Below are 26,029 nucleotides of genomic sequence, written 5' to 3' on the forward strand. Positions count from 1 at the left end.
TGCCTCACACCAGCCACTTGAGTGATTTTGGGTTTTTTTATGTGCATCAATGTGGAAGCCTACACTTTTCAACATATTGTTGACTTTTCACTCAAGAAGTCTTCGGAGAATCTGGGTGTCAACTGCATCCAGAGAGCTGAAGATGGTGATATGTGGGCAGGGGGGTATGAGCCCTCTACACATGTATTTGCTAAGGCAGCCTGGCCTAATGAATGCTAGTCTAATATACACCAGTGTCCCTATGGGAGAGTAAATGTTTTAGAATGGATCCCAGGTAAGGATGTTAAATTGCCATTATCTGGCTAATCGTGTAGTTGATACAATTTGTATCAACTACGTGATTAGTCAATAAGAGCTGCCCACACTGCAGCTCTGCATTTTAAATGTAGCCCACTGGGCTCTTACTACATTTAAAATGCAGAGACGCAGTGTCCCAGACTGAGCAGTCCCAGCTCGTGCTGAGTCCAGCAGCCCCTATTCATGCTGGCCAGCCTTGTCCCCTGTGAACAGGGATTGGTGCCAGAGCAGCCTCTGTTCCTGATGGAACAATCAAGGACTATTGCTGGAGCAGCTACTGCCTATAGCCAGCCTGGGCTGGAGCAGCCTACGCAGGCACCTCCAGGGACAGAGGCTGCTGCTGGAGAAGCCTCCCCTACATTTCCCCCTGTTGCCCCTGATAGAGGCAGCAGGAAAGGCGGATGGCACCATGGGGAAAGTGCTGGGGGAAACGAGCTCATGGAGGCAGCGGGGGAGGGGAGGGCAAGTGAGTAATCAATACTCCACTTGATTACCCGATAAGCTTTTGCTTATCAGGTAGTCAAATAGCTGACTATTTGCTCACCTCCCTATCCCAGACTAGTTCCTGGAACTAGTACTGAGGCAACCAACTGAGGAAATTCATTGCAAAGTAATAAAGGTTTGACTATCATTGAAGTCAAAGGGTCAGATCTCAGGCTTGTTGCCCAGCTGCTTTGCAGTCCTCTGATGGCACAAAGCCAGTGGATATAGCTATCTGAGGATTCCCCAGAACAGAGTTTGTGCCACCTATCCTGGTCCCCCAGCAAAGAGGCACGCCTGCGTGGTTGTGTCATCAGCTATACCTTATTGCTGCAGTCCCTGAGACTCTAGGCATCTAGGCAAAGAACAATCTTTAGACTGGAAGCAGGGTGGCTCAAAATTATATTTACTAACCTACCCTGTGCAGCTAAGCTGTGCTCAATGTACACTGGAGGATCCGGCCCAATGGATGCAGGATTGGGCCTATGCCACCTTAGTAGGTATCATATGATCTAGACTCCAGCTGCTTGTGGAATTCTAATTAACTAACAAACGCTGTTCCTTGCACTGTGTCAGCAGGGCTGTTATCATCACTGCTTATGAGAGGACGCAGCAATGGGCAGTAATTTTTGTATCAGTTTGTTCTTCATAAGTCACCATGGTGGAACCCTTCTCTTCCCCCCCCCCCCCCCTCAATATTTGCCAGATAGAAAATGAGAGAAGCAGCTTCCTCCCCATGGGAATTGTGTTGCTCATTCCTAAGTAGTAATCAGCACAGCCAAATTCTACAGTGACAGGACTTCTATAGATGTCTGTAAAAATAATTAAGGCCCTTATTTAGCACATGACTTTAAGTACATGACCCGTCTCACTTAGGCAAAGAATACTGCTCTTGTGCTTAAATGTGTGCACATACATAAGTACTTTCCTTAATCCGCTCCAAAACCAAAATGGGTATTTTAAGAGTATGTCAGTGAGGAATCAAAAACAAACAAGGAGTAAGAAAATACTTGTGTCTCTTCAAGATGTTACATAATATTTCCTTGTCTTGAAATGTTACTGTAACTATTACATACTGAATACAAATCTGATGGTTGCCTTTGTACATTTGAGGCAATGTAATAGCTAACTGGGCCCCAACTTAGAGTAGACAACCAGTGAGTAATGGTTGGAAATCACAGCAAATCATTTATATTAGACTATGAATTTCCTCATTGTGTACATTTAAAATGAAGTTGATATATGGAAACATTAGAGACGTCTAACAGATTTGTACCACGTACCTCGCAACCTGTCAGAGAAACGCTACTTGCATGTAATTTGTTGTAGAAGAGGGAAGAGCCCACCTAAATATTGCATCGCAGTAACTTTGTCTTTGATTGGCTAAAGTTTTTCAAGTTTTTCATTTTAAAAATATGGTATTTCTCTAGTATCTGGTCTGCTGCCTTAAAGGGTGCATGGTTAAAATAAATACACTTTTTAAAACAAACTGTCAATACATTTTCTTAAATTTAGCATTCCCACAGCTTTTGGTGAGCCTGGGTGCTAGTTGGGTGGGCCATAGCTACACCCATGATGCAGGGTGAGATCTTCACCCTTGCTCCAGTTCCTTTACACCAGATAAAAATGAAGGAGCAGCATAAAAGGGCCCTGAAAGCCAGTGATCCAGAAAGAGGATTCTCCCAACATAGGCACTGCAGAGACATCTGTAAGACTGTCCTCTGAGGAAAGGCTTAAGGCATGTGTGAGAAATTGAAGGGATGAATCAACAGTGGAACCATAGTAAAGTTGCCAGCACTGACTGAAGCTATTCTGGGAAAAAAAATTCCCCTCAACATAATGTAATGCCATTCATTGTACTGTTCAGGCCATTCGCAAACATCAAGCAACTATAGAGCAACAATGAACAGCTTTAAACCTTATAACATTTCATTGTAATTAAGTATTTATATTTTTACCTCAGAGCACATAATGCCTTCTGCTGTAACCATGTTGATTTTACAAAGCCAGTTTTTGAATGCCCATTTCTTTGCACCATTCATCTTTAAAATAGCAAAAATACTTTTTCCTTCTTCACTGTGCCACTGTTCAAATGCCCCTCACCACCGTCATTCATGTTTTAGGTTTTTGTTTGGAATTGTTAGCTAAATAGCTAATGTAATTTTTCTAGTGCTTGGCGGGGAAATGCAGAGAAAAAATAGGTAATGTTCTTGAGCGTACATACACGTTGGTCATAGTAGTACTACCAGTTTATGTTAAGTCAGTATGCTGGCAAGGAAAAAGAAAAACACAATCAGATGACAGCTGTTATGTTTGAACAATAAATGAACTTCATAGGAATTGTGTGTTCGTTATATTCATTTATTTTCTTAGAGTATCCTATTAAAATCTCCTGGGTTGCTTTCAAGTAGCCACCAGGAGATCGATGCCAATTCCGGTAGACTCCTGGCCAGTCTGGGATGGTTGGCACTTGGCAACTGTAGATTGCAGAAATTCTGAGCAGCAGGTGGTCCTGCCTGCCCCATAGCTACTCCAAAGAGTCAGGTATGCGCAGGCATCTAAAGCTGTCTGAGTTATACCTAAGGTTAGGGGGCGGAAGGAGTCATGGCCAATGTTTCCTCTAATCTTTTCCATCCATGTGTGGAATAATTTTTTGTGCACTGAGGCATGTATGAATAGGCACCACCGGTAGAAACACAAAACCTAGCTGTGGGCACTTTGCTAATCAGCTGGGCAGCATTTGAAACTCTCCTGAGTGGCTGCACAAGCGTGCAGCTTACAGGGAATGATGACTATGGCCCTCCCACTTTTGAATATGGATGGGCCTGGTCCATTCACTTTTCACCATCTGTCCTGCCCTCTCCCCTCCAGCTAGGCCAGAAGCTGGAGCCTGGACAGGTAAGAGGAACGTTGGGGAGCTTGGCCAGCTATGAAGAGCTGACACTACACCTGCCTAGGGTGGGGATACCCAAAGGCAGCCCTGGTTTGTGTCCCCAGCCCCCATGTCACCTGTGCAGGGAAGATGGAGGATCTGTGGCTCTCCACAGCTGCCCAGATGGTTCTTGCCATGGCCTGGCTGCAGCTCTTTGTCTCCTGAGGCCTGCCCCCAAGCCAAGCTGGGTGGAGTAAGAGCTGCAGTAGCTGCTGTGGGGAGCCACAGGCCCTTCACCTACCCTGGGAGGGTGACCTGGGGGCTTGGCCAGGGACAGGATCTTAGGGGGAGGAAAAGGGACAGAGGCAGGGCCTTGTGGACTTTTAGGAAGAATCTGTTACGCTTACCTGGGGCTACTGCCCCTCCTCCCCCAAAGCAGCTCAGGACTGCGAGGGTGAAAGCATGACCCCCGCTCCTTTCCCTCTGGCCTGTTAATTCTCTGTTTCACTTGTAAGAGGTGCAGCACAGACTCTCACCTGCATTAAGTTTTTGGCAGTTTTGTTTTGGTGTATGTATGTTGAATTAAAATTTTAAAATCTAAAATTAAAATATATGCAAAACAATATGCAGCATCTGGTTTTTGTTTTCCAAAAAGTGGATTCAGACTGGGACATGAGATAACGTTTATTCTGCTTTAACTCTCATGTTGTTTTCATGATAATGTTATGCATGTTGCTGCACTATAATCAGTTTTATGTAAACAGTGCATTGTCCCCAGAGTGAGTTTAGAGAAACATACACCCACTGTGTATCCACAGATAATTACAGTTTTAGAAACAGTATTTAAAGCATTATACCCTCCTCATAAAGCAGCAGCAAGATGCACTAAATAACAGGACAGAAAAGTGACTTAGTATAGATTAACTAGTTTCATTTTGTTGTTTTACAGGCCCTACATGTCCATTGGAACACTACGTGATCAAGTCATTTATCCAGACTCAGTGGATGACATGCATGAAAAAGGATACCAAGACCAGGATCTAGAATGCATCCTACACGTTGTTCATCTGTATCACATAGTTCAAAGAGAAGGAGGTAAATCCTGTATTTTAGTAAATAATTGACCATCTCATAGGCATAGATGTTAGTGAAATATTATGAAAATATTGGGCCCAATTCTCCTTCTCACTCCTATCTTACAACATTGCAGCTCCATTGATTCCCTAAAATGCAAGAGGAGAATCAGATTCATTGTCAACTATCAGTCACTCCTCCTATAAGGCTTTGACCAAAGCAGGCACATTTTAAGTAGTAGTTTCTACAAGCATCCCCAGACTCTACTACTTGGAAATAACTAAACTACAGTGAGTGCCCTTAGATCCATCATGTTTTCTACTTGCCGCGTAGGTTACCATGGTGTTCTCAGTATTCCTCATTCTAAGAATAGAGGACACTGTAAATACCTTTGCTCAGTAAATGTCAAGATATTAATGTCTCCTCTTGTATCTAAGGGGCTGGAGCACTGATGTCAGAATATTTTTTGACATCTGTTGTGTTTTCCTGTAGATTATTTTCACAGTTGTGGTCCCATCAGTCACTTAACTGATTCCCTTTGCCATATGCTTCACTAATTGAATAGTGACAGAGCTATTAGCATTTTAAAAAGCAGCATACCCAGGAGAAAGTTGTTGTCCAGCAAGCTGTGCAGCTGTAGGTTGTGCTCCTTTAGGAGGACGATACTTTAGGTGCAGTGATTCATTCTCATGGAGACCAACTGTAACATTCTCATAGCGTAGTTCATCCCCAGTGGCTCAGGCAGTAGGAAACTCTAGGGTAGTGTTGAATTCCAGTGGCATGGGAGTCAAGTACTCTGAAAAAAACTGGCTGTTGGTTACTTTCCAAAAGCCATGTCATATTAGTGATTTTTTGTGGTACAATGGAGAATGGATAGTACGTGTTCCTGAGTTAGTAATCACTTTTGTCCCTGTGTATAGTCTGTACACTATCTATCCCATTTTTCTCATTCCACAATCTTGCATTCTATTCTTATCTAGGTGTAACATCCCCCGTGAAGAATTTAATTGGTTGCATGACTTAGTGACATAAAAGCCATGCTGGTTCTGCCCTTTCTGGTTATTGGGACATTTCCCTGTTCAGATAAATATTTGAAAATAAAATCAAAGTAAATTAAATGTGCTTTCATTCCTATTCACATTCAGCACTCACATCTGTTAATATAACAGCATGAAACATTTACCAGAAGACTAAACCTGTTAGCCGGAGTTAGATGCAGAAAAGTCAAAGAAGACAATAAAATAAATTGAGAATTAAAAATAGAACTATTAATAGTTTCAGTTCAGCTTCTCTTCCAATAACTGCAGCAATGAAAGCACTAAGCTGTGACTGTTATGAGCAGCAGCCGAATGGACCCTGGAGATTGGGTGCGGAGGAAGTAATGTCAAAATAGACCCAAAACAAAATGCATTATATAGTCAGAGTTTAACAGGAAGGTTGGATATGTTTTTCCCCTGCTTTTTTTATACTATCTTTCCATTATGAACTATTTTTCATAGTGGAAGGATATGTTACAGACTCTTCTCCAAATAGTTCTAGAAATCTTTTTAAAAAGAAAAAGACATTTCATATCAAACATGGTGTGTGTTCCTAGGCTGTCAATGTTTTCTTAAAGTTTATGGCAAAGCAAAATGCTTTCAACTACCTGAGAGATGCACCAGTAGCCTATGAATTACTTGCTCTTCTATATCTAAACACATGTATAGAATAGTGCCTATTCTGTGGGACTACTCAAATGGTGGCCCATTAATAAAAATTGTGGGGTGAGAGTTAGTGGGGTTACAAATTGTTGTAATAAACCACAACAGTAAGGTGTTTACAGTGTACTATGAATTTGGTAGGGCCCTAGTCATACTGCAAAGCAGCAGAAGGGTTCCTGACCAGGAAATGCTGTTGCACAGACTGACTTGCAGCTCTGTCAGGGTGTCACAGAGGAGTGGGGAGTCACTAGGTCCTGCACCCCCATCTGCAGCCAGATGTGACACTCAGCCAGCAGATAGAACAGAAAGTTTATTTGTTCACAGGGATACAGTGTAGCACAGACTTGTTAGCACAGGAACCAGGAGCAGCCAGTCCATCCAAGTACAATCCATCTTGGTGAGAGCGGGGCCCAGAGCCAGTGCCCTGGGCATCCTCCTTACATCCTAAGCGAGCTGAGGCTAACTCACACACCCAGCAACCGGTTCCAGCCTGCATGCAGCTCTGCCTCCTCCTCTGTCCCCTTCCCTGGCAAAAGGAGTTTTCTGGTTGCATCCCTCCCCCACTCTCTACACTCAGGTTAGAAGAGAGCCTGAGCTATCGAGTATGTGCTGGGCTGGGGCAGCCACCCCCTCAGTGACAGTCACACCCAAAACTCCGATCCCCAGGTGGGCATGGGTGCAGTGCCCAGGGAATCTGAGGCACACACAGTGTTACAACAGAGCAGCACATGACAGTAGAAATTGCATACAACATAAGTGAACAGAACATATACAATCTTCACTTCCTGTCACAGGGTCAGTGAAACACCTGTCCCCGGGGAGCCATCTGACATAGGTCTTGCTTGGAGATAGGTTGCTCCAGCACACTGAGCATTAAGTCACTACAGGGTACAGTGGAGAAGTGAGTCAGGACAGCTGAGTGCACTGCCCTGGTCTGGCTGCAGGTTTGCCTCACGTATCAGATGACTGGCACTTACCCTTGTTTTCTAACCAGTGTACAGCCAGTTAATTTATACCACCACTGGATATGATCCCAGATGCACAGAAAGGACAATGACTGATACAGCGTCTACTCAGCTGAGGGAACCTAATATTGTGTTTATTTATAAAGTCCACACCACAATGCTGTGAAGGTGTTCAGAAGCTGTTCAATAATTTCACAATAAATTAATAAACATAATATATATTAGAAATAATAAATAAAGCCATATTCAACATCTGATGCTGAAAGAGACAGCCAGTAATCTAGTGTAAAAAAAAGTAAATATGGGTCTGTAGAGCTTTAATTCCCCACCCTGAGTCAAAATGTGTACATATTTAGCAATCGTCAATAGCACTGCAGCCTGAGACTCACTGATCAATTTGTTACATTATAAAAGCCTCGGACATCTGTTGTAATCTGCTTAGTACATGTTCAGTTTTGTGGTTCAGAGACTGGTGAAGTACTAAGCAAATGGAACTAGTTCATGGCTTTGCAGCATCCTGGCTTCTTATTTATTTTCATTTTACATTGCAGTCGCTCCAAGAGCCTTGTCAGGACTTGGTTCCCTCTGGCCTCAGTACTATACGGCCACACAGATAACAGCCTATGCTCCAAGAAATTATCAGTCTAATAATTTTAGATCAATGAAGCTGCACCACCACTGACCCTCAGGAGCTCTCTATTCCAATTTGCCCATTTTTCAGGGTTTAAAAGAATATGTAACTATCTACTGACCCTTTTGCAGCAGCTAAATGGACACCCTAGCTATATAGATAGGACTCATGGGATTACTTTATTACATTCCCAAATATTCCCAGAACAAATATCGTCTTTATGTTTTTGAAAGCATGAGATGATGATCCAGGATCCCATGCAAGGAAGTGAATTGGTGTTGCAATCATATTTACAGTAATTTAGACATGACCTTCTACTTATGTTGCCCTGGCTGTTAAATGTGTGCCATTCTGAGGGTTTGGCTTGGTTGGGATTTTTTGCTTGATAGCTTTGTTACATATATTCTGTCATGTGACTTAAGCCAACTTTTTAATGGTGAAATGTCTCTAATTTCATTTCAAATCCCACAAACCTGGGCATTTTGCCCTGATAAATGGAGGCCCACTTCAGGACCAGAGGAGGAGTTTACTAAACGGGTCATGTTCCCCCCCATTTTCTAAAAACCTCCTTCCATAACTCTTACATCGTATCTGGGTTAGACTGTCGGTGGGCACAGCTCCCACTCTGTATATGCACACACACAGACCCCTTCAGATTGAGAGCATCTATCCCACTACATTCCCGGCGTTTCCTTTCTTCTTAACATAAAAAGAGAGAATATAAACAACAGTTTAAGCTACTTCTTCAATGCAGTTGTTCACATGGCTACTACTCTGTCCTTTCCCCGGTTCCTTTTGTCTTAAAGAGACACCAAAGTGTCTGTCCCCTCCCTTGGTTGGAACTCACTAGACCCATGGTTTCTGTCTGCTAGGGTGAGTCTGCAGCAGAGCACTCCATCTCTGTGCTGTGCTGGGACATGGCACCTGGCACATCCAGTCACAAAGAGCCCTTCCTGCAGTTATCACCAATGGCAGCATTCACCTCAATGGTAACGCGAGACAATAAAGCAACTTCCTTAATAGGAAATCAGCCGATAGGAAGCAATTTACATCCAAAATATTGACAGCCAGTTAGCTCCTCCAGATTTGAGTCAGATATATTTCTAAGGAACAGTAGATCTTGGGATTGAAAAAGTTGTATATCTGTCATTTACACACATGTACATATATGAATAATGTCACTGTGTTACTATATATTTTACAATCTGATAGACAGAAAATTCTACAAATTCACGTGCAAGAATTACTGATTCCCATTTTTATTCTCCATCAGAAGACTTACTAGGGCTTCTTAAAAAGTCTGTATATAAAAGTCTTCTTATAAAGGCACAGCCCTGGTGGGCCCCGGCACAATTCCAGCAATTCTATACCCAAAAGCCTACAGCATCCTTGCAGAATCTTGCTTGTACTTCCCCATCCATAGCCCAAAGCCATAAATGACACAGCCTAACTTGCTTGTTCAACCTTGTTAATGGTCTTATCAGGTGACTGTTTGTTTTGGACACAGGCAGCAGAAGCAGCAAAAGGTCTTTGTTGGTCTCTTTATTCCTCTAGTTACAGTGCTTTGAGTTGATCTGGAAATATAGAATCATAGAATCATAGGACTGGAAGGGACCTCAAGAGGTCATCGAGTCCAGCCCCCCGCACTCAAGGCAGGACCAAGCTCCGTCTACACCATCCCTGACAGATGTCTATCTAACCTGTTCTTAAATATCTCCAGAGAGGGAGATTCCACCACCTCCCTTGGCAATTTATTCCAATATTTGACCACCCTGACAGTTAGGAATTTTTTCCTAATGTCCAATCTAAACCTCCCCTGCTGCACTTTAAGCCCATTACTCCTTGTCCTGTCCTCAGAAACCAAGAGGAACAAATTTTCTCCTTCCTCCTTGTGTCACCCTTTTAGATATTTGAAAACCGCTATCATGTCCCCCCTTAATCTTCTTTTTTCCATACTAAACAAGCCCAGTTCATGAAGCCTGGCTTCATAGGTCATGTTATCTTCCTCCTCTTCCACCTCCTCTCCCACTTGTCAGACTGTCTGTCTCTCTCCTCTGTAAATGATTGATTGGGAGAAAATCCTCTAGATTCACTTTCTCCCTTTTAAAAATAATTTCTCATTTTGCATGGTTCTCTCTAGCTTAATTTTATTAAAATCTTATTTATAATGTCAGGAGTATGCCATAATGCTGACAAACTCCACAATAATAAAAAAAACAAATAAAATGCATTGATATAGTTTGTTGTTTTAGTTTTACATATTTTTTTTATGAGAAAAAGATCTTAAATGAAAGATTTAAGAGAAAATCTAACTATAGAAAGTGTCACATTTTTTATAAGTTGTGAGTCAGGTTTTAATTAAAGGGATGGAGAGGTTTCATGCAAAATACATGCAGGTATGCATGCAAATGCTGCATAGTTACTCAGTATGTATTAGCCGCCCATTTGTGCATACAGTCTGCATTCACAATTGTGGAGATATGTGCATGTGATAACATTTCTAACTGGGTCACCAAAAATCTGAGTGGACATCAATTGTTGTTACAAGGGGGTCACTCTGATGGCTTCATATTTTGACTCCATTCTCATTTATTTTCTTAAATTTCCTTTTCTCTTTATCCTGTAGGTTGATTTTTTTTTAAAAAAGTCTGTTTAACTTTTAAGAAAATGTTACAAACTCTCTGATGGGATAGATAAGCCAGGGAAAAAACCAGAACATTTACAGAACTAAAATAATATATTTGTTAAAGAGGTGATGTGTAAATATTTCAAAGGTGCATAAGAGACTTAGTAGCCAAATCCATTTTCAAAAATTATGTGGGATTTAGGCGCCTACTTCAGTTGAAACATGCATCTAAGTGAGTCTTTGCCCATGAAAGCTTATGCTCCAAAAAATCTGTTAGTCTGTAAGGTGCCACAGGACTTCTCTTTGTTCTTGCAGATTCAGACTAACATGGCTACCCATCTGATACTTCAGTTGAGACTCTATGGGATTTAGGCTGAGAAGTATTTTAGGCACTTTCGAAAACTTTACCTAGTGACTTGATCTACCTTCTTTCTCTCACCACTGTGAATTTTCTTTCTGCTTTAAATCAAAAGGGACTTAATTTTGTATAGTTACCTGTTTTTAATCTTGTGTTTTTCTGTCTTATTTGTATCTTTTTGAAGGCTGGGATGCTGTGATGGACTGGAAAGATGTCTTGTCAGGAGGTGAAAAGCAGAGGATGGGCATGGCTCGCATGTTTTATCATAAGTAAGTGTATTCACTTGCTCTTCAGGCAGCCATTCTTTGGAGGCTTGCAATAATATTTTGAGCAATGATTTATACCCCATGGTATACTCCCAACTGGTAGGCAGTTGCATAGGAAAAAGAGACTTTGTTGTTTATAGGAAGTATGTGTGTAAGATCAGCATTTTAATTTGGGTGGTACGTCTAGTTTCTACTTTGCTTTTAGTGACAAATCATTGCATTTTCCAGATATTACTTTCCTTAAATCACCATATAAGGGCAGTCCTAGAAATTAGGGATGTTAAGAAGCTTGTAATTCATTAATGGTGTAGTCAACAAAAATTTTGTTGACTCCACGATTAATCAATAAGGGATAGCATTGCAAGCACTCAGTCCCGGCTTGCGCTGGGTCCAGGAGCTGCCCCTGCTACAGCTTTGAATACATAGTACCTGGCACAAGCCAGGACTAAGCTGGGCTGCCTGCACACCCGGCTGCTAAAATACTTTGAAAGCAGAGCTGCAGTGGGGGTAACTCTTGGAACCCACTGCCAGCTGGGACTGAGCCAGGCTGCTGGCCAGCCCTCTAAAAAAAATTTACTGATGGAAGAGAGGGGGAGAAAATGTATGTTGTCGATAAGCTTATGCTTATCAGATAATTGGTTATCCGTTAATGCTAATTGACTGCACGATTACATCCAAACTAGAAATATCATGGGAAATATTGTCATATGGGGGATGTGAGTTTAAGACCTATCCTTTGGTCCTTTTCTCTTGAACCACCTCAGGCTGCAAATGGCAAAAGACAACACATGCTGCATCTGAAGGGATAGAAGCATTTTGAGTTGCTCTTTAGTTAGTTCTTGTTATAACACTACTGGGTAATATAAAGTCAGCCCTGCACCCAGAAGCTCTACAGCCACACACCAAGCAAGATCAGGAAGCAAAAGCCATTGAACACTTATAATGTAGTTGTGCCTAGAAGGTCTGGGCCCCATTGTGCTAGGTGCTGTACACACATTTATCAAGTAACAGTCCCAACCTAGGAGTCAAATCTAGATTCCCTGCTAGTTATTTATCTAATAAGAACATAACAGTGCTATACTAGATTGGATAAGTGGTCCATCTAGTCCAGTCCCCTCTCTGATGATGGCCAGTATTAGATACTTCAAAGGGAATGAACACAACACACAGTTCCAAATGATTCATTCCTTCTCATCCAATCCCACCCTTTGGCAGCTGAAATTTCTGGGACACCCAGGACATGGGGTTGCTATTAGCCAAGATGGACCAATCCTCCATGAATTTATCTAATTCTTTTTTTAACTCAATTATACTTTTGACCTTCAAAACAATCCATGGTTCCACAGGCTGATTGTGTATTGTATGGAAAAGACTTTCCTTTTGTTTGTTTTAAAGTGCTGCCTGCTAATTTAATCAGGTGACTCCCCCCCTTTCTCTTTTGTGAATGGATAACTAATGCTTTCCTGTTCACTTTCCCCGTGCCATTCATGATTTTATAGACCACTATCATATCCCCCCTTTGTCCTCTCTTTTCTAATCTGAACAATACCCGTTTTTAAATCTCTCCTCATATGGAAGTTGTTCAATACCCCTAGTTATTTTGGTTGCTCTTCTCTGAATCTTTCCCAATTATAGTATCTTTTTTAAGATGGTTTGACCAAAACTGCATGCAGTATTGAAGGTATGGGTTTACCCTGCATTTATACGGTGGCATTGTGATATTTACTGTTGTCTTGTCAGTGCCTTTACTAATGGTTCTTAAAAGTCTATTCATTTTTTGAGTGCCATTGCACATTAAGAAGATGTTTTCAGAACACTATCCATGATGATGCCAAAATCTCTGAGTGGCAACAGTTTATTTAGACTGCATCCTTTTTTATGTTTAGTTTATATTATTTTTCCAAGTGTGCATTACTTTGCATATATCAACATTGAATTCTAACTGCTGTTTTGTCACCCAGTCATCCAGCTTTGTGAGAACTCTTCACAGGCTGGTTTGGACGTACAAAATTACTCAAGATAGTTGTTATCTGCAAATTTTGCCAGCTCACTGTTTATCTTCTTTTTCAGATAATTTATATCTATGTTGAACAGCACAGGTCCCAGTATAAATCTTTGAGGTTACCTCACTATTTACCTTTTTCCATCGTGAAAATTGACAGTTTATTCCTACCCTTTGTTTCCTATCTTTTAAGCCCAGTTACAGATCCATCAGAGAATCTTCCCTCTGTTTACTTTGCTTAAGAGCCTTTGATCCTGTATTAGCTGGATCATCCTCGTCACATGTTTGTTGATCTCATCAAAGAATTCTAATAGATTGGTGAGGCATGATTTCCCTTTACAAAAGCCACATTGACTCTTCCCCCAACAAATCATGTTCATCTCTACATCTAATCATATTGTTCTATAATAACTGATCCGTTCCAGTCCAGAGGCAGTAGTGTAATAGTTCTAGGGTATTAAAGAAGCCTCACCACTGTAATTTAACATCAGCCAACTTTCAGTAGCTGCACACTGTACTCCTTTGTCAGCCGGAGTGGCTGTCTTTAAGCAGCACAATGCATTCCCTTCCCTCAGGTGCTGTATTCTTCTGTTGTGGCCTGGGGAGTTAGAGAGTGTGATCTGGGATCTCTTGAATGGCAGTGTTGTGCATTATCACTGATCCACCAAGCTGGACTCACAGGATAAGCTTTTTAAATGTTTTTTTATTAGTACTTTGGAGCTTCAAATAATAATAAATTAAATTAATGGAGATTGCCTATCTCTTAGAACTGGAAGGGTCCTTGAATGGTCATTGAGTTGAGTCCCCTGCCTTCACAGCAGGACCAAGTACCATCCCTGACAAATTTTTGCCCCAAATGGTCTCTGCAAGGATTGAACTCACAACCCTGGGTTTAGCAGGCCAATGCTCAAACCACTGAGCTATCCCACTAATCTGCTGCATACTGAGTAAACCTTTTACCCCCATGTACTAGTGCATGGGTGGGCAATAATTTTTAATGGGGGGCCACTCCAAGATTTTGGTAAGTGGTGAAGGGCCGCATTTCTGCAGAGAGGGGTCTGGGACAGCAGGTGGGGTATAGAAGGGAGCTTGGGACAAGGTTGCAGGAGGGAGTGTGGGGTCTGAGAGGGAGTTTGCATGAAGGAGGGGATTTATAATCTGGGGTAGGGTTGAGGAGGGGTTATGGGTTAAAGAAGAGCATTCTGGCCTGGGGAGGGTGGTAGGAAGAGGTGCAGGGTCTGGCAGGGAGTTGTGACCTGGAAGAAGGGGTTGCAGAGGGTTTGGGTGGTGATGTAGGGCAGGGGAATGAGGTGCAGGGTCAGGGAGGGGTATAAGTGCAGGAAAGGATTCTGGCCTGGGGAAGGGGTATAGGAGGGGGTGCAGGTCTGGGAGGGAGTTTTGACCTGGAGGAGGTAGGAAGAGGGGATACAGAAGGTTTGGGTGGTGGCCTGGGGCACGTAGTTGGGGAGAGCTCTGTGGCCGTGGTGCCAATAAGTAAACAAACTGGCACGGTTGGTTAGCATGTTTCTCAAAGTGGTTTCGCAGACCACTTTGAGAAACACTTTTATAATCCACTAGGGCAGGGGTGGGCAAGAGGCAGCTAGTGGGTCAAATCTGGCCCATGGCCTCCTCAGCGGCACCCTTGATACAGAGCAGGGGCAGCCACTTTAAAAAGCAGGCTGCTAATTGCTCTGCAAGCTGGGCAGGGAGGAGAAAGCTTCATGCAGTGTCCCAGCCCCCTAGCAAAATCTCCAACCTCTGATTGGCCAGTTTCCAGCCAACAGGAGCTGAGAAATTTTGCTGAAGGCAGGGGTAGCGAATGAAACCTCTTCCCTCCCTCCCTGTGCTGAAGCAGAGCTATGTGGAGCAGTCCACCCAGAACCCAGGCAAGAGGTCTGCAGAGCTGCTGGCTGGGAGCTGCCTAAGTAAGCGCATCCCACAGAGCTCTGTGGCTCCCATTGGCTCTGGTTCACAGTTTGCAGCCAAAGGGAGCTGCATGAGTCAGGCTGTTGCTTCCCACAGCTCCCTTGGCTACAAACAGTGAACTGGAGCCAATGGGAGCGGCAAGGCTCCATGGCCACAGTGCCAGTAAATAAACAAACCAGCTCAGCCAGTTAGCATTTTTCTCAAAGTGGTTTCGCGGACTTGAGGACTGGGGCCATAGTGCTGCTGCATACCAGTTTATAGCACTAGAGGAGTCTCAGTGGTCTGTGAAGACCAGCTTTAAACTAAGCATCGTGCACATAGTGTACAGGAATGTTGGGTAAAAACTAAATGAGTAACACATCGTCTTTTGTTTTGAAAGACCAAAATATGCATTGTTGGATGAATGTACGAGTGCTGTAAGCATTGATGTTGAAGGGAAAATATTCCAAGCTGCAAAAGGTTCTGGGATATCCTTGCTTTCTATCACACACAGACCTTCTCTTTGGTGAGTATGTCCAAGTACTTACATCGTGGAGGTGATGTCTAGTTTTCTAGCAGATGACAGACTCGTTTTCCTTCTGTGCGTCAATACATTTTTAAATCAATATCTACACTCCTTTTAAGACAAGTCGACTATAATAATAGACATGTAAATGCATTTAGTATTGACTTCTCCCTTTTTGTACATCTATTTATTTCTTTTTTTAAAATATTAAAAGTGAAACATTCAAATATAGCAACATGCAGGTAGCTAAAGAGCCAGTTAATTAATACATCATGTCACTGGAAATATCACCATATTATTCTGTAAACACAAAGGAAAAAGACAAATACAATGGTTACTTCTCACTCAGGCTGTCCATTGCTTAAGATGATGACCAAAATGTCACCAGGATAATCTCCTCCTTTGTCTTTCACAAAGAAGAACAGACCCATTATTTTTTACATCAGTTAGGCATTGTTAATTCTGCAGTGTCCTTTACCTCTCAGTGCATCCCCAAGCAGAAAAGCTATATTTCATATTTAGAAATCAGATTGCTTATACAAAGCAAAATATTTGGAGAGTGAAAGATTTTTCTATATTAGGCCATAGCAACTATGAGAGATTCCATCATAGAAAATATGTTTATGGATCCCATTGAGTAGTTGATATCCAGGGCTCAACAAATCACTGACTCTACTCACCCGTGGTGAGTAGATTTCAGCCAGTTGTCCTGTTCACTGGCGGTGCATGCATGTTCAATGCGGGTCTTGCGCATGCGCAGTGTGGAGCTGGCGAGTAGGTTTCACTGACATTTGTTAAGCCCTGATATCTATAAATGTTCAGTGCAAAGAAAGCAAAAAAGCACAAATTTGTTGTTACTAAGTTCTAAAATCTAAGTTTTCTGTACTGCTTTCTTTTTTATCCGGTGACAAAAGGCCTTGTACCAACTTGACCTCACAGTTGAAATGTGCTGTATCACTCTCCTAGTCCCATAGCTTCCCTGAGAAAATGAATACTTCCACCATCTTGCTATTTGTCACTGATAGATGAGTCACAGAGTAGAAAGGAAAGCACATGTAGGATCAGGGCCTAAGCTATGAAAAAATTCAAGTGACAGGAAATTTGGAAACAGAGATGTTTGCCACCTGCAAGCTCACCTCTTAATATTCTACTTATTTTAAGAGATTAGATTACATTTAAACATAAAAAATACTACTTATCAAAAATATTTTAAAACCACTCGAAAAAAAGCAAGTATCTAGTTAAAGGGGAAGGGTTGTCTAGCCTACAAGAGAGTGAGAAAACATTGGATGGTACCACTGATAACCCAGCTGAGTCCTCCAGCCAGCACCACCTCAGCAGGGAATTCTGAGAGGGTGGGGGGAGGGAAATGTTCCTTTTAATTATTTCCATCCATGTGTGGATTTTTTCCCATTCATGTGCAGAATAAATTATGTGCAAATGTGCACCACCAATAGAAACAAAAAACCTAGTGGTGGGCGCTCTGCTACTCATCTGAGTGGCACCTGAATCTCTCCTAAATGGCCACAGAAGGGCTTATGGAGAAGACTGGTGTGGGGTTCGTTTGCTACAAATTGCTGTTTGTCTTTGTTTACACTGGTGTGTCTACATAGACTGCTAGCCAGCAACTGTTGAATCTCAATGAGACTTAGTGATAGAGATGTAGCCGTGTTAGTCTGGGGTAGCTGAAGCAAAATGCAGGACAGTAGCACTTTACAGACTTACAAGATGGTTTATTAGATGATGAGCTTTTGTGGGCCAGACCCACTTGATCTGAGGAAGTGGGTCTGGCCCACAAAAGCTCATCATCTAATAAACCATCTTGTTAGTCTTTAAAGTGCTACATTGTCCTGCATTTTGAATGAGACTTAGGTTACCAAGAAATCTCTCTTTGAAATTGGGACTTGGGCTTCTAAGTCACGTATATTCGCTTTTAAAAGCTTTACCCAGTGACTTGAAAAACAGCACATTCCCAACCGTAGTTGTATTGCACTGTGAAAACATTTTATACAGAAATGCTTTGTTCAAAGTCACCCTTAAAGCACTTAGCACCCAGGAATCTCAAATCTTACTTTCAAAGATGTCCCAAACTTCATTACTAATATTTTAAATTCTTCTGCAGGAAGTACCACACTCACTTGTTGCAATTCAATGGAGAAGGGGGCTGGCGTTTTGAACAATTGGACACTGCTATCCGCTTATCACTCAGTGAGGAAAAACAAAGACTCGAATCCCAGCTTGCAGGAATTCCTGAAATGCAGCAGAGACTGAATGAACTTTGCAAAATCTTGGGAGAAGATTCAGTGCTTAAAACAATGGCTAAAGAGGACTAAATATCTAATTTATGTTTGATATTTTAATTATTTTTAGTTAAAAGCTTTATGAATTTAAAGATACTTGTTTGCATGCATTGTGGTAGGCTAAGAACACTGAGAAACATAGCAGAAAATAGTGCTTTATAAGATTTTAGTATTAGGGAAGAAAACTTGAACCCTGAAAAGTAGATCAGCAAATGCACTGTGTCCAAGATTAGTCATAACAGCTTACAGTAATTCCTAGTGAAAGCCCAATTCACTGCACAAAGTTACCAGCACAGTTAGATTTACTTTGTGAATTCTTGCTTCGAGTTGGCAATCTGGCATGAAAGCACATTCTGCCTGTCATGTGCATATGATATGCCTGCTAACCAAAGTAAATATGGCATGTAACTCAGGCATGGAGCAACACAAGGCAGGCTGTGGGTGAGTATGTAAATTCATGTAAAAATCTAATTTGGGTACAAGGAAACATTTCTGTCCATGTAAAACAGATCTCTTCCTCAGCTGAGACATGTGCATGTTATTAGCTGCATATCTGTAGGAAATAACATGACTGGCAACCCAAAAGACAACTGTCATAACAGCCATTCAACTGTCCTTTCTGTCAATTAACAGAGATTTAACAAGATAAATAATACACAAAGTACAAGTGTGCCACAATGCATTATTTAAGACGCTTTTTTCCCCTTAAGACATTTACTTTAATTCCTAGTAACCTTCAAGGGATTATGTTTGCTTTGGCAGCTAAGGCACTGAATCCTGAGTTGTGTGTTGTGGGTTTGGTTCCTGGCTCTGCCACCTACCTGCTGTGACCTCGAGCAAGTCACTATCCCCGCCTCAGTTTCCCTATCTGTAAACTTTCGCAGGCACTTTGTGATTGGCTGATGAACAGGCCTTTCTAAGACCCAAATATTCTTATGAATACATCCTTTAGTTTTCATGATCTACCACCCTGATAATAAAAATGCCCAGAAATTAGAGAGCTCTTTAAAATATTAAAGAACTCTATAACCATCAGTTAATGTACACAGACCCTTAGGAAATACATAAACATGGCTGCCCTCACTTACGAATGGCAGACCACACAAGTTCACAGCCATGTTTTCAGAAATCTGTAGTTGTGTGTACACCTCTGTTTTTTACCTCAGTGGGAGCTGTGGCTGCTCTGAATCTTTGACAGTCAGCCTCACAGTGCCTCAGGTGCAGCATGCTTCTGAAAAGACTGACCTTCTGAGCACTTATGCCGAAGGCCAAACATGTAGTGAGTCAGGCTGAGAGACTGGAATAGATCTGATGCACTCCAGTTCCTCAAGAACACACTGGCTCTGTGCCTCTGACCTTCCTGATACAAGTTTCCTATTATTTTACTTGGCAGCAGCACAAATGTAAGATGAAGAAACTGCAGTCCAGAAATATGCAACTGTCCCTTCCCCCTCTGGTGTAACAGGCTGCTCACAGGGGACAGTCCTGGAAGGTAGAACAGGAACTTTTGAAGGTGGTTAGTCTTCAGAAATGAGAGAGGCTAATCAGAGAGAAACCAGGTCTGAAGCGTGGTGGGTCTGTTTCACTTAAAATAAGAGAGAGGTTAAGTTAGAGAATTGCTATGTGACTGTTGCTTTTGCAGGCTGACACAGCTCAGTTGCAAATACCAACAAAGTGTTAAGGCTCAGGGAGAGGTTTTAGGCCATTTTCTTAGCTGTGCTCACTGCTAGAGCTTCGTGCGGTATGTCAGACTGGAGTTGCATTGACATGAGTCACAGGGAAAGAGGATCAATAAACTGGTGCTAGAAAGGGCAGCAAAAAACACCACCTGGTTGCCATAGACAAGATCCTTCCCTCTGCTTTTAGTCGGGGTTTCTGTCAGGAGGAGGCCACTGCACTTCCTGCTAGTCATCCACAGAGGGCTCTAGAGCCATCCCAACTGTCCCCCTTTTGTGGGAAGCCTACCCACTTTTCATAGCTGGGTGGCAGTGTAGCTACCTAGCTGTACCTAGAGATTGCAGCATCTGAGTTACTCACATTCTGTAATACCCTTAACCTCACAACATACTGGGCAGGGAAGAAGTACATATTACAAAAAGAGAATATGACGTGTTCAAGGGCCCAAAGGAAGGATAAGGCAAGCAGAGAATTGAACACAAGTGACAGACTAGCACCCTGACCGCTAGACTTTCTCTACCAACGGATACACTAAACCCTGAAGTGGACTCTGGTTCTTAGTCTGTGCTGCTGAGTCCATTTATCTCTGTGTTTCTACTTTTGCAGCAGTTATTTGCTGGTCTCATTCGGTGTTTCCTCAAACAATCCACTGAGCTGTCTCAGTGTAACAGAACAGAATGCCCCAGAGAACCTGGAAGAGAATTGGGACATTAAGTACCTAATATAACTAGATGCTGTGGTGTAAAGCAAAGTCTGGATGACACTGATTTGGCTGGTGAAGTACAGGCCTTTTAATTTGCATGCTTCTCTGTAATTCTTTCCCCAACAGGCTTATTTTCCTCCTTTTAGACCTCAAAGAAAAGTGTGTACATTTTTACATAAAATTCATAGAGTAAGAACCTGAGAGAACTGCCTGGCATTATACCACAGTCACATATGCTGCGGTGTCCTGTACGGGGGATGACAAGTCAAAAGGAGAGGGTCAATTCCGGATCCTGGTAGCTTTGTATCAGCCTGTTAGCATTGCCCCAGGATTCCCGCAGTGTAGGGGACCTCCACCAATAACAGAATTGATACCATGCCACCACTTTTACGGTGTGGATATAAGGGGGATGGTTGAGAAAGGAGTGTTGCTGTTTTCTAGTGATTCCATAATTGTCAGGAAGCCACTTTCCCTTAAGGCTGTTCTTACTGGCTTTGGGGGGTAGATTGTCCCCACTCCACTGGCCCCTGGCTGAGGTGGGAAAAAAGCTGGTGAGCAGCCAGTGCAGCTCTAGAATTGGGCCCAATGGTTCATAAACTCCCACTGAAACATTCTTCATGAGATTTGAAAGCTATTGCTAAATGCAGCACTGGAGATCCCCATTACGGTAGCTGTCCTGGCCACTAGTAAAACCTGCAGCCCAATTTTTTAATTCCAGTTGGGATGAAAAGGTGGTGAGAGGTTTGATATGCACAACACCCTGCACTATCCTGGCCCTTTTCAAGAAGCTACAATGTTACATTTAACCTGGATAATGTTTCCCACAGCGTAACTCCATCTGTGAGTCATTTTCAAATTTGATTTTTGTGGTTTAAAAACAAGCCACCCTGGAGATTTTCCCAGTAACCTTTCTGAACTGTTCCAGATTCTAATTATATAGCATAAAGAGCCAAACCCTGATCCTAGTGTTTCCCATGAGTATTTTGCCATGGACTTACAGGGAGCACAACTGAGCCAATGTAGAGCTCAGTCATGACTCTTCAGACAACCTGAAGATTTGGAGGCATGCTGCCTCCACAGGTGCTCTGGAAGACACTGTAACTGAGTCAGGCACAGATGCAAGGCAGGCTGTGGCACTATCTATTCCCAGTGAGGTCAGCCAGCCAGCTCAAGAGGAAGAAATGAGGCCTCTCTCCCTTCCCCTTTTCTCTGCTTCTGTGTGCACTGGTCTTTCAGAGTCCTTTCACGCCACGAGTACTGATGCTCTAATTGTGTCTGGTCTCCGCACCAACGTGTGTGTGGGGGGGAAGGGGGAAGACCCTTCTCACTCCAGATCCTCAAAGGCATTTAGGCTCCTTACGTCCATTGATTTCTCTGGAAGATGAGAGCCTACATATCTTCGAGAGACTGGGCCCTAGCACCTACTTTCCCCTAGAACATCCCTGCAGAGATTGCCACAGCTGAGCTCACTGTGTCAAGGAATTTCATGTGTAAAAATCATTATGCAACCAAGTCCAGATCTGGAAGGTGCAGAGCACTTCTAGGTGGGTTGTGAACACCCTCAAATCCTATTCAAATGAATGAAAACTCGGGGTTCTCAGCATTTCACAGGCTCTCACTACTAGGGGAGAAATGGCTTGGAGCAGAATTCATTTAAGCTCAGGTTCTATCTAGAAAAAAATTAAAATACAATTTATCCAGCAAAACTAATTTGTTAAATGCCAGGGATTTGCATTTTTTTAAAATGTGTTAGAAAACAGTCTCTGCTCTCTGGGTAATAACATTATAACTGCAATGAATGTTTGTTTTACTGATCAGTTTTGATTCTATACCAATTCACCCTTTAGGACTGGATTCTACTCTCCATTAAGTGGAAGGGAGTTGTGTCTGCAGGAGGAACACAGGACTATGAAACTGTACTGGAAAATTTGCAATAGTAACTTCCTCCCTGAAGCCATTAAACATATTTGAGTTCTAACTTTTTTTTTTTTTTGGTAAACTCAAGTTATTTGTGTGCATGTGCAAATTATTTTATAAACTTGCCCAGAGATTAATATAAAACATAGCATTAAATTACTACAACTGGCTCTTTATAAAGTTTAAAATGAATGAATTGCTCACAGTTGTCTTTGTTCTGTTTACATTTGGTTTAATGCCCTTTAAAAGCAGTCCCGTTTAATGTAATAAATTGTCATTTCTGGTTGTAATTTATTTCAACAGCAAATAAATACATGGCATTTGCTTTATAATTGAACAGTGTTGGTTATGAGCCATTCAAAAAACAGTCCAAGGAGCACGTCACGTCTTTCCCTGCATTATACTAAGGCAATGTCTACACTACACTTTTGTTGGTAAAACTTTTGTCAGTCAGGGGTGTGAAAAAAAACCACATACACCCAACTGACAAAAGTTTTATTGACAAGAAGCGCTGGTGTGGACAGTGCTTTCCTGGAGGGAAATGCTCTTCCACAGACAAAGCTATCATTGCTTGTTGGGGATGGTTTAATTATACTGGCAGAAAAGCTCTCTCCTGCCAGCAAAGAGAGGTAAAAAAGGAAGACCTAACAGCAGCACAGCTGTAGCGGCAGAGTTGTGCTACTGTAACTATAACCCCAGAGAGCACCCTGCTAAGTATGGCATTTCATTCCTGAAGGCAGGAAAGACTTCATGAGCTTTTTCAGTTTAAGTGAAAACATGTACTTCCTGCAGAGAGGCACAAGTGGCTGAGATGCACAAAGGTACCTAGGCTCCTTGATTTGAAATGGATTTAGGTGCCTAACTGACTTTGAGGCTGTGGGTTTGGCAGTGTAGACACTCTCTTATGGAAGAGGTTTTGCACAAGAAATCTTCCGCAAAAGAGTTCTTGCAGAAAAAGCTGCCAGTGTAGATGTAGCCTAGCAGTTGTGCTGCAGACATCCTGAGCCCATGCCCCAAAAGGATAAATAGTCCCCCGAAAGACAGGATACTTAACATATGTCTACATTGTAATGAAAAACCCACACTGGGTCGGGCCAGATGACTCAGGCTCATGTGGATGGGGTTAAGGGCTGTTTAATTGTGGTGTAGACATATGGACTGGGGCTTGAGCCCTAGAACCCTGTGGGGTGGGAGGGTCTCAGAGCTCAGGCTGCAAACTGAGCCAGAACATCTACACGACAATTAAACATCCCCTTAGCCCAAGCCCTGCGATTCTGAATCAACTGGCCAAGGTCGGCCGTGGGTGTGTAACTGCAGTGTAGCCAGACCCCAGGCTTTGAGTCGGCCCTGTGTTAATTAAATTGTCAGGCTCAGAGCAGGTGCTCTGCAAGGTGTGGAAAACAAATTGCATCATGCGCAGGCTTGCTCCTCAGGTGCTCACACTGTTCCTGGCCCCAGCTCTCCTAAGTGAGCAGCTCCTGGGAAGACCACAGAACCTGGGAGCGGAGAGTGGGTAAGGCAGGTTGGAAATGAGTTCATCTATCACATTGTGGGGCGGAGAGGGGGATCTAGACTAGTAAGGGGGTGGTGTCACCAACTGCCCTGCAACCAGGGTACTTCATAATGGTTTGCTGGGGTGGCTCCCATTCTGAACCACCCACAAAGAGCTAGACACCATGCAGGTCACATCCTGAGTGTGCATACCACAGCCCTGGATCAGCAACGGACCCCCACATCCAGTGAGCAATGCACCAGCCATGCTCTGGCTTCCTGCAGCTGTGGTTACAGCCTGCAGTGTAACCCCAACACACTCCTATTACCCAAAAATGTGTGTTTTGCACTGTCCAGACTTCACCTACTGTTCAGATATTAGAGGTCTACTGCTCCTGCAAGGGGTCAATAGGCAACAGTTTCAATTGGAGTTACTAAACAACAAACAATTCAATTTAAACACAACACTGGTTAAGAAATAAAACAAGTTTATGTAACTATGAGGGGAGATTTTAGGTGAGTACAAGGCCGTAAAGTAAAAAATGCTTATAAGAGAATAAAAGAGAACATGCTTTCCAGTAACTAAAATATAACAGACTCATTGTGGCTCAAGATAAAATCCTTACCACAAGTTGCTAGCTCCTGAGGCTACGTGCTGGACACTGCTGCTGCATGTGCTTGCACCTGCACAGAGTGCAGCACGCTGCCCAGGTCAAGGGACAATCGCACCCAATCCCCTCTGTGCAGATGGAGACATGGGGTCTTGTTATTTGCTAGAAAAGGTTCTGTGTTATTTGCTAAAATGTAGATTGATCCTTTTCTGCCCCCTTTGCTGCCAAGGAACGGCTGCCTGACTGCTGATTGCCAATCAGCTTTGATGACACCTGGCTAGAGGCATCAGTTTGTCCTTTGCCTCTGAGAAACAGGTTTACTCCCTTCCCAAGATTTGTCTGATAAACACATTTCTGTCATAAGTTCTGCTTGTGTTCTCAACTTGACATGTTGTGTTTCTGCATATGTAGTACTGACCTGCAAGCTATTAGTCTTCCGATGATTCCCCTCCCAAGGCAGATTTTGTGCAAAGATAATTACAATCGTGTGAATATGCGGGTGCATTCAGTCACACACCACAATCCAGCTGCATGCAGCTTTGAATAAACACTCTGGTTCAGCAAAGCAGGAGGCCCTGCCCGCCGTGCCTTGCTCACGGAGCAGACCTCCTCACAGCAGTAAGTACTACCCAGTGAGAGCAAGGGCTGTGCCTGCTGTGCTCTAGCTACAGCCAAGCCATGAATACAAATGGGTGCCAGTCACACCAAGCTGCTCCCTTGGCCAAGAACCCACCAGCTCCCCATTGCTCATGACCACTTTGAAACTTGTGTGCTTATTAAGGGCCTCCCCATCCCATGCAAGATAATTTTTCTTCTGCACTGGGAACCTGGCTAGCCCGTGATTCCCACATATGGACCTAAAGCTTGGGGTAAAAAAAATGCAAAGTAGCTCCCCACATACATGTATGCACTTACGTCACGTCCAAAACGTACATGAGAGCTATTCCAGGGAGTCAAGGTTTTCCTTGCTTATAATAACTAAGCCACAGCCTAGTGGTTAACAAAAAGAAGCAGGTAAATCTAAATTAAATTCCACATTCCCCAAATATGTAGTAGGTAAATGGCATTTACCCATGTTTATTCTTAACACTACTGCCACAGCCATTTCACAAAGAGCAGGTGTAAAAAATGCATCAAAGAACACACATCAAAGAACATGATGCACTCTGTTATTAAATCACAGGAGATAAATATATAACCAGAGCGCCACATTCCGAGCACTCTTACCATCCATGTTTTGACAGGCTTTCCCAGGCAAAGAAGATCAAAAAACCGCTTACTCACTTGTAGCTTTTAAATGCTATAGCTGCAAAAGAAACTGTTCTGGCCCTCATCATTCTAAAGGCATGAAACTCACACTGGAGAACTTAATTACTCTTGACATTGAGTGAACATAACTCCAGTGGAAAACAATATTAAACTGACGGAGAGATTTTTAAAAACAACACTGTTTACAGGTACTCTGCAAATTGTGGCCATCCCATGCACCGAAGCATATCGCTACAGATTCTCCTAAGCAGTGTCGAAGAATTGCCCAATTGTTACCAAGCCCCTTTAATATTTACCCATTTATATTACTTGGCAAATTCATTAGTAATACATGTTGAACCTCTCTGGTCTGGCACTTC

General features: G+C 42.7%; 1 protein-coding gene across 2 annotated transcripts in view; it reads left to right on the forward strand.

Moving 5' to 3' along the window:
• ABCD2 (ATP binding cassette subfamily D member 2) overlaps positions 1 to 22,923 on the forward strand; it is a 60,960-nt gene extending 38,037 nt beyond the window's left edge. Inside the window, exons 7-10 of one of the 2 annotated variants that reach the window (XM_006120406.4) lie at positions 4,599 to 4,744; positions 11,188 to 11,272; positions 15,577 to 15,702; positions 17,825 to 22,923. In XM_006120406.4, coding sequence (XP_006120468.1) covers positions 4,599 to 4,744; positions 11,188 to 11,272; positions 15,577 to 15,702; positions 17,825 to 18,035 — 568 coding nt within the window. In that variant the 3' untranslated portion in view covers positions 18,036 to 22,923. Of the gene's footprint in view, positions 1 to 4,598; positions 4,745 to 11,187; positions 11,273 to 15,576; positions 15,703 to 17,824 lie in introns of those variants that run through there. The other variant, XR_012903508.2, reaches the window with a different exon arrangement.
• Positions 22,924 to 26,029: the final 3,106 nt, after the last annotated feature.

This window comes from Pelodiscus sinensis, chromosome 1, assembly GCF_052426305.1.
Source record: "Pelodiscus sinensis isolate ZL-2025 chromosome 1, ASM5242630v1, whole genome shotgun sequence".
Taxonomy (NCBI): Eukaryota; Metazoa; Chordata; order Testudines; family Trionychidae; genus Pelodiscus; species Pelodiscus sinensis.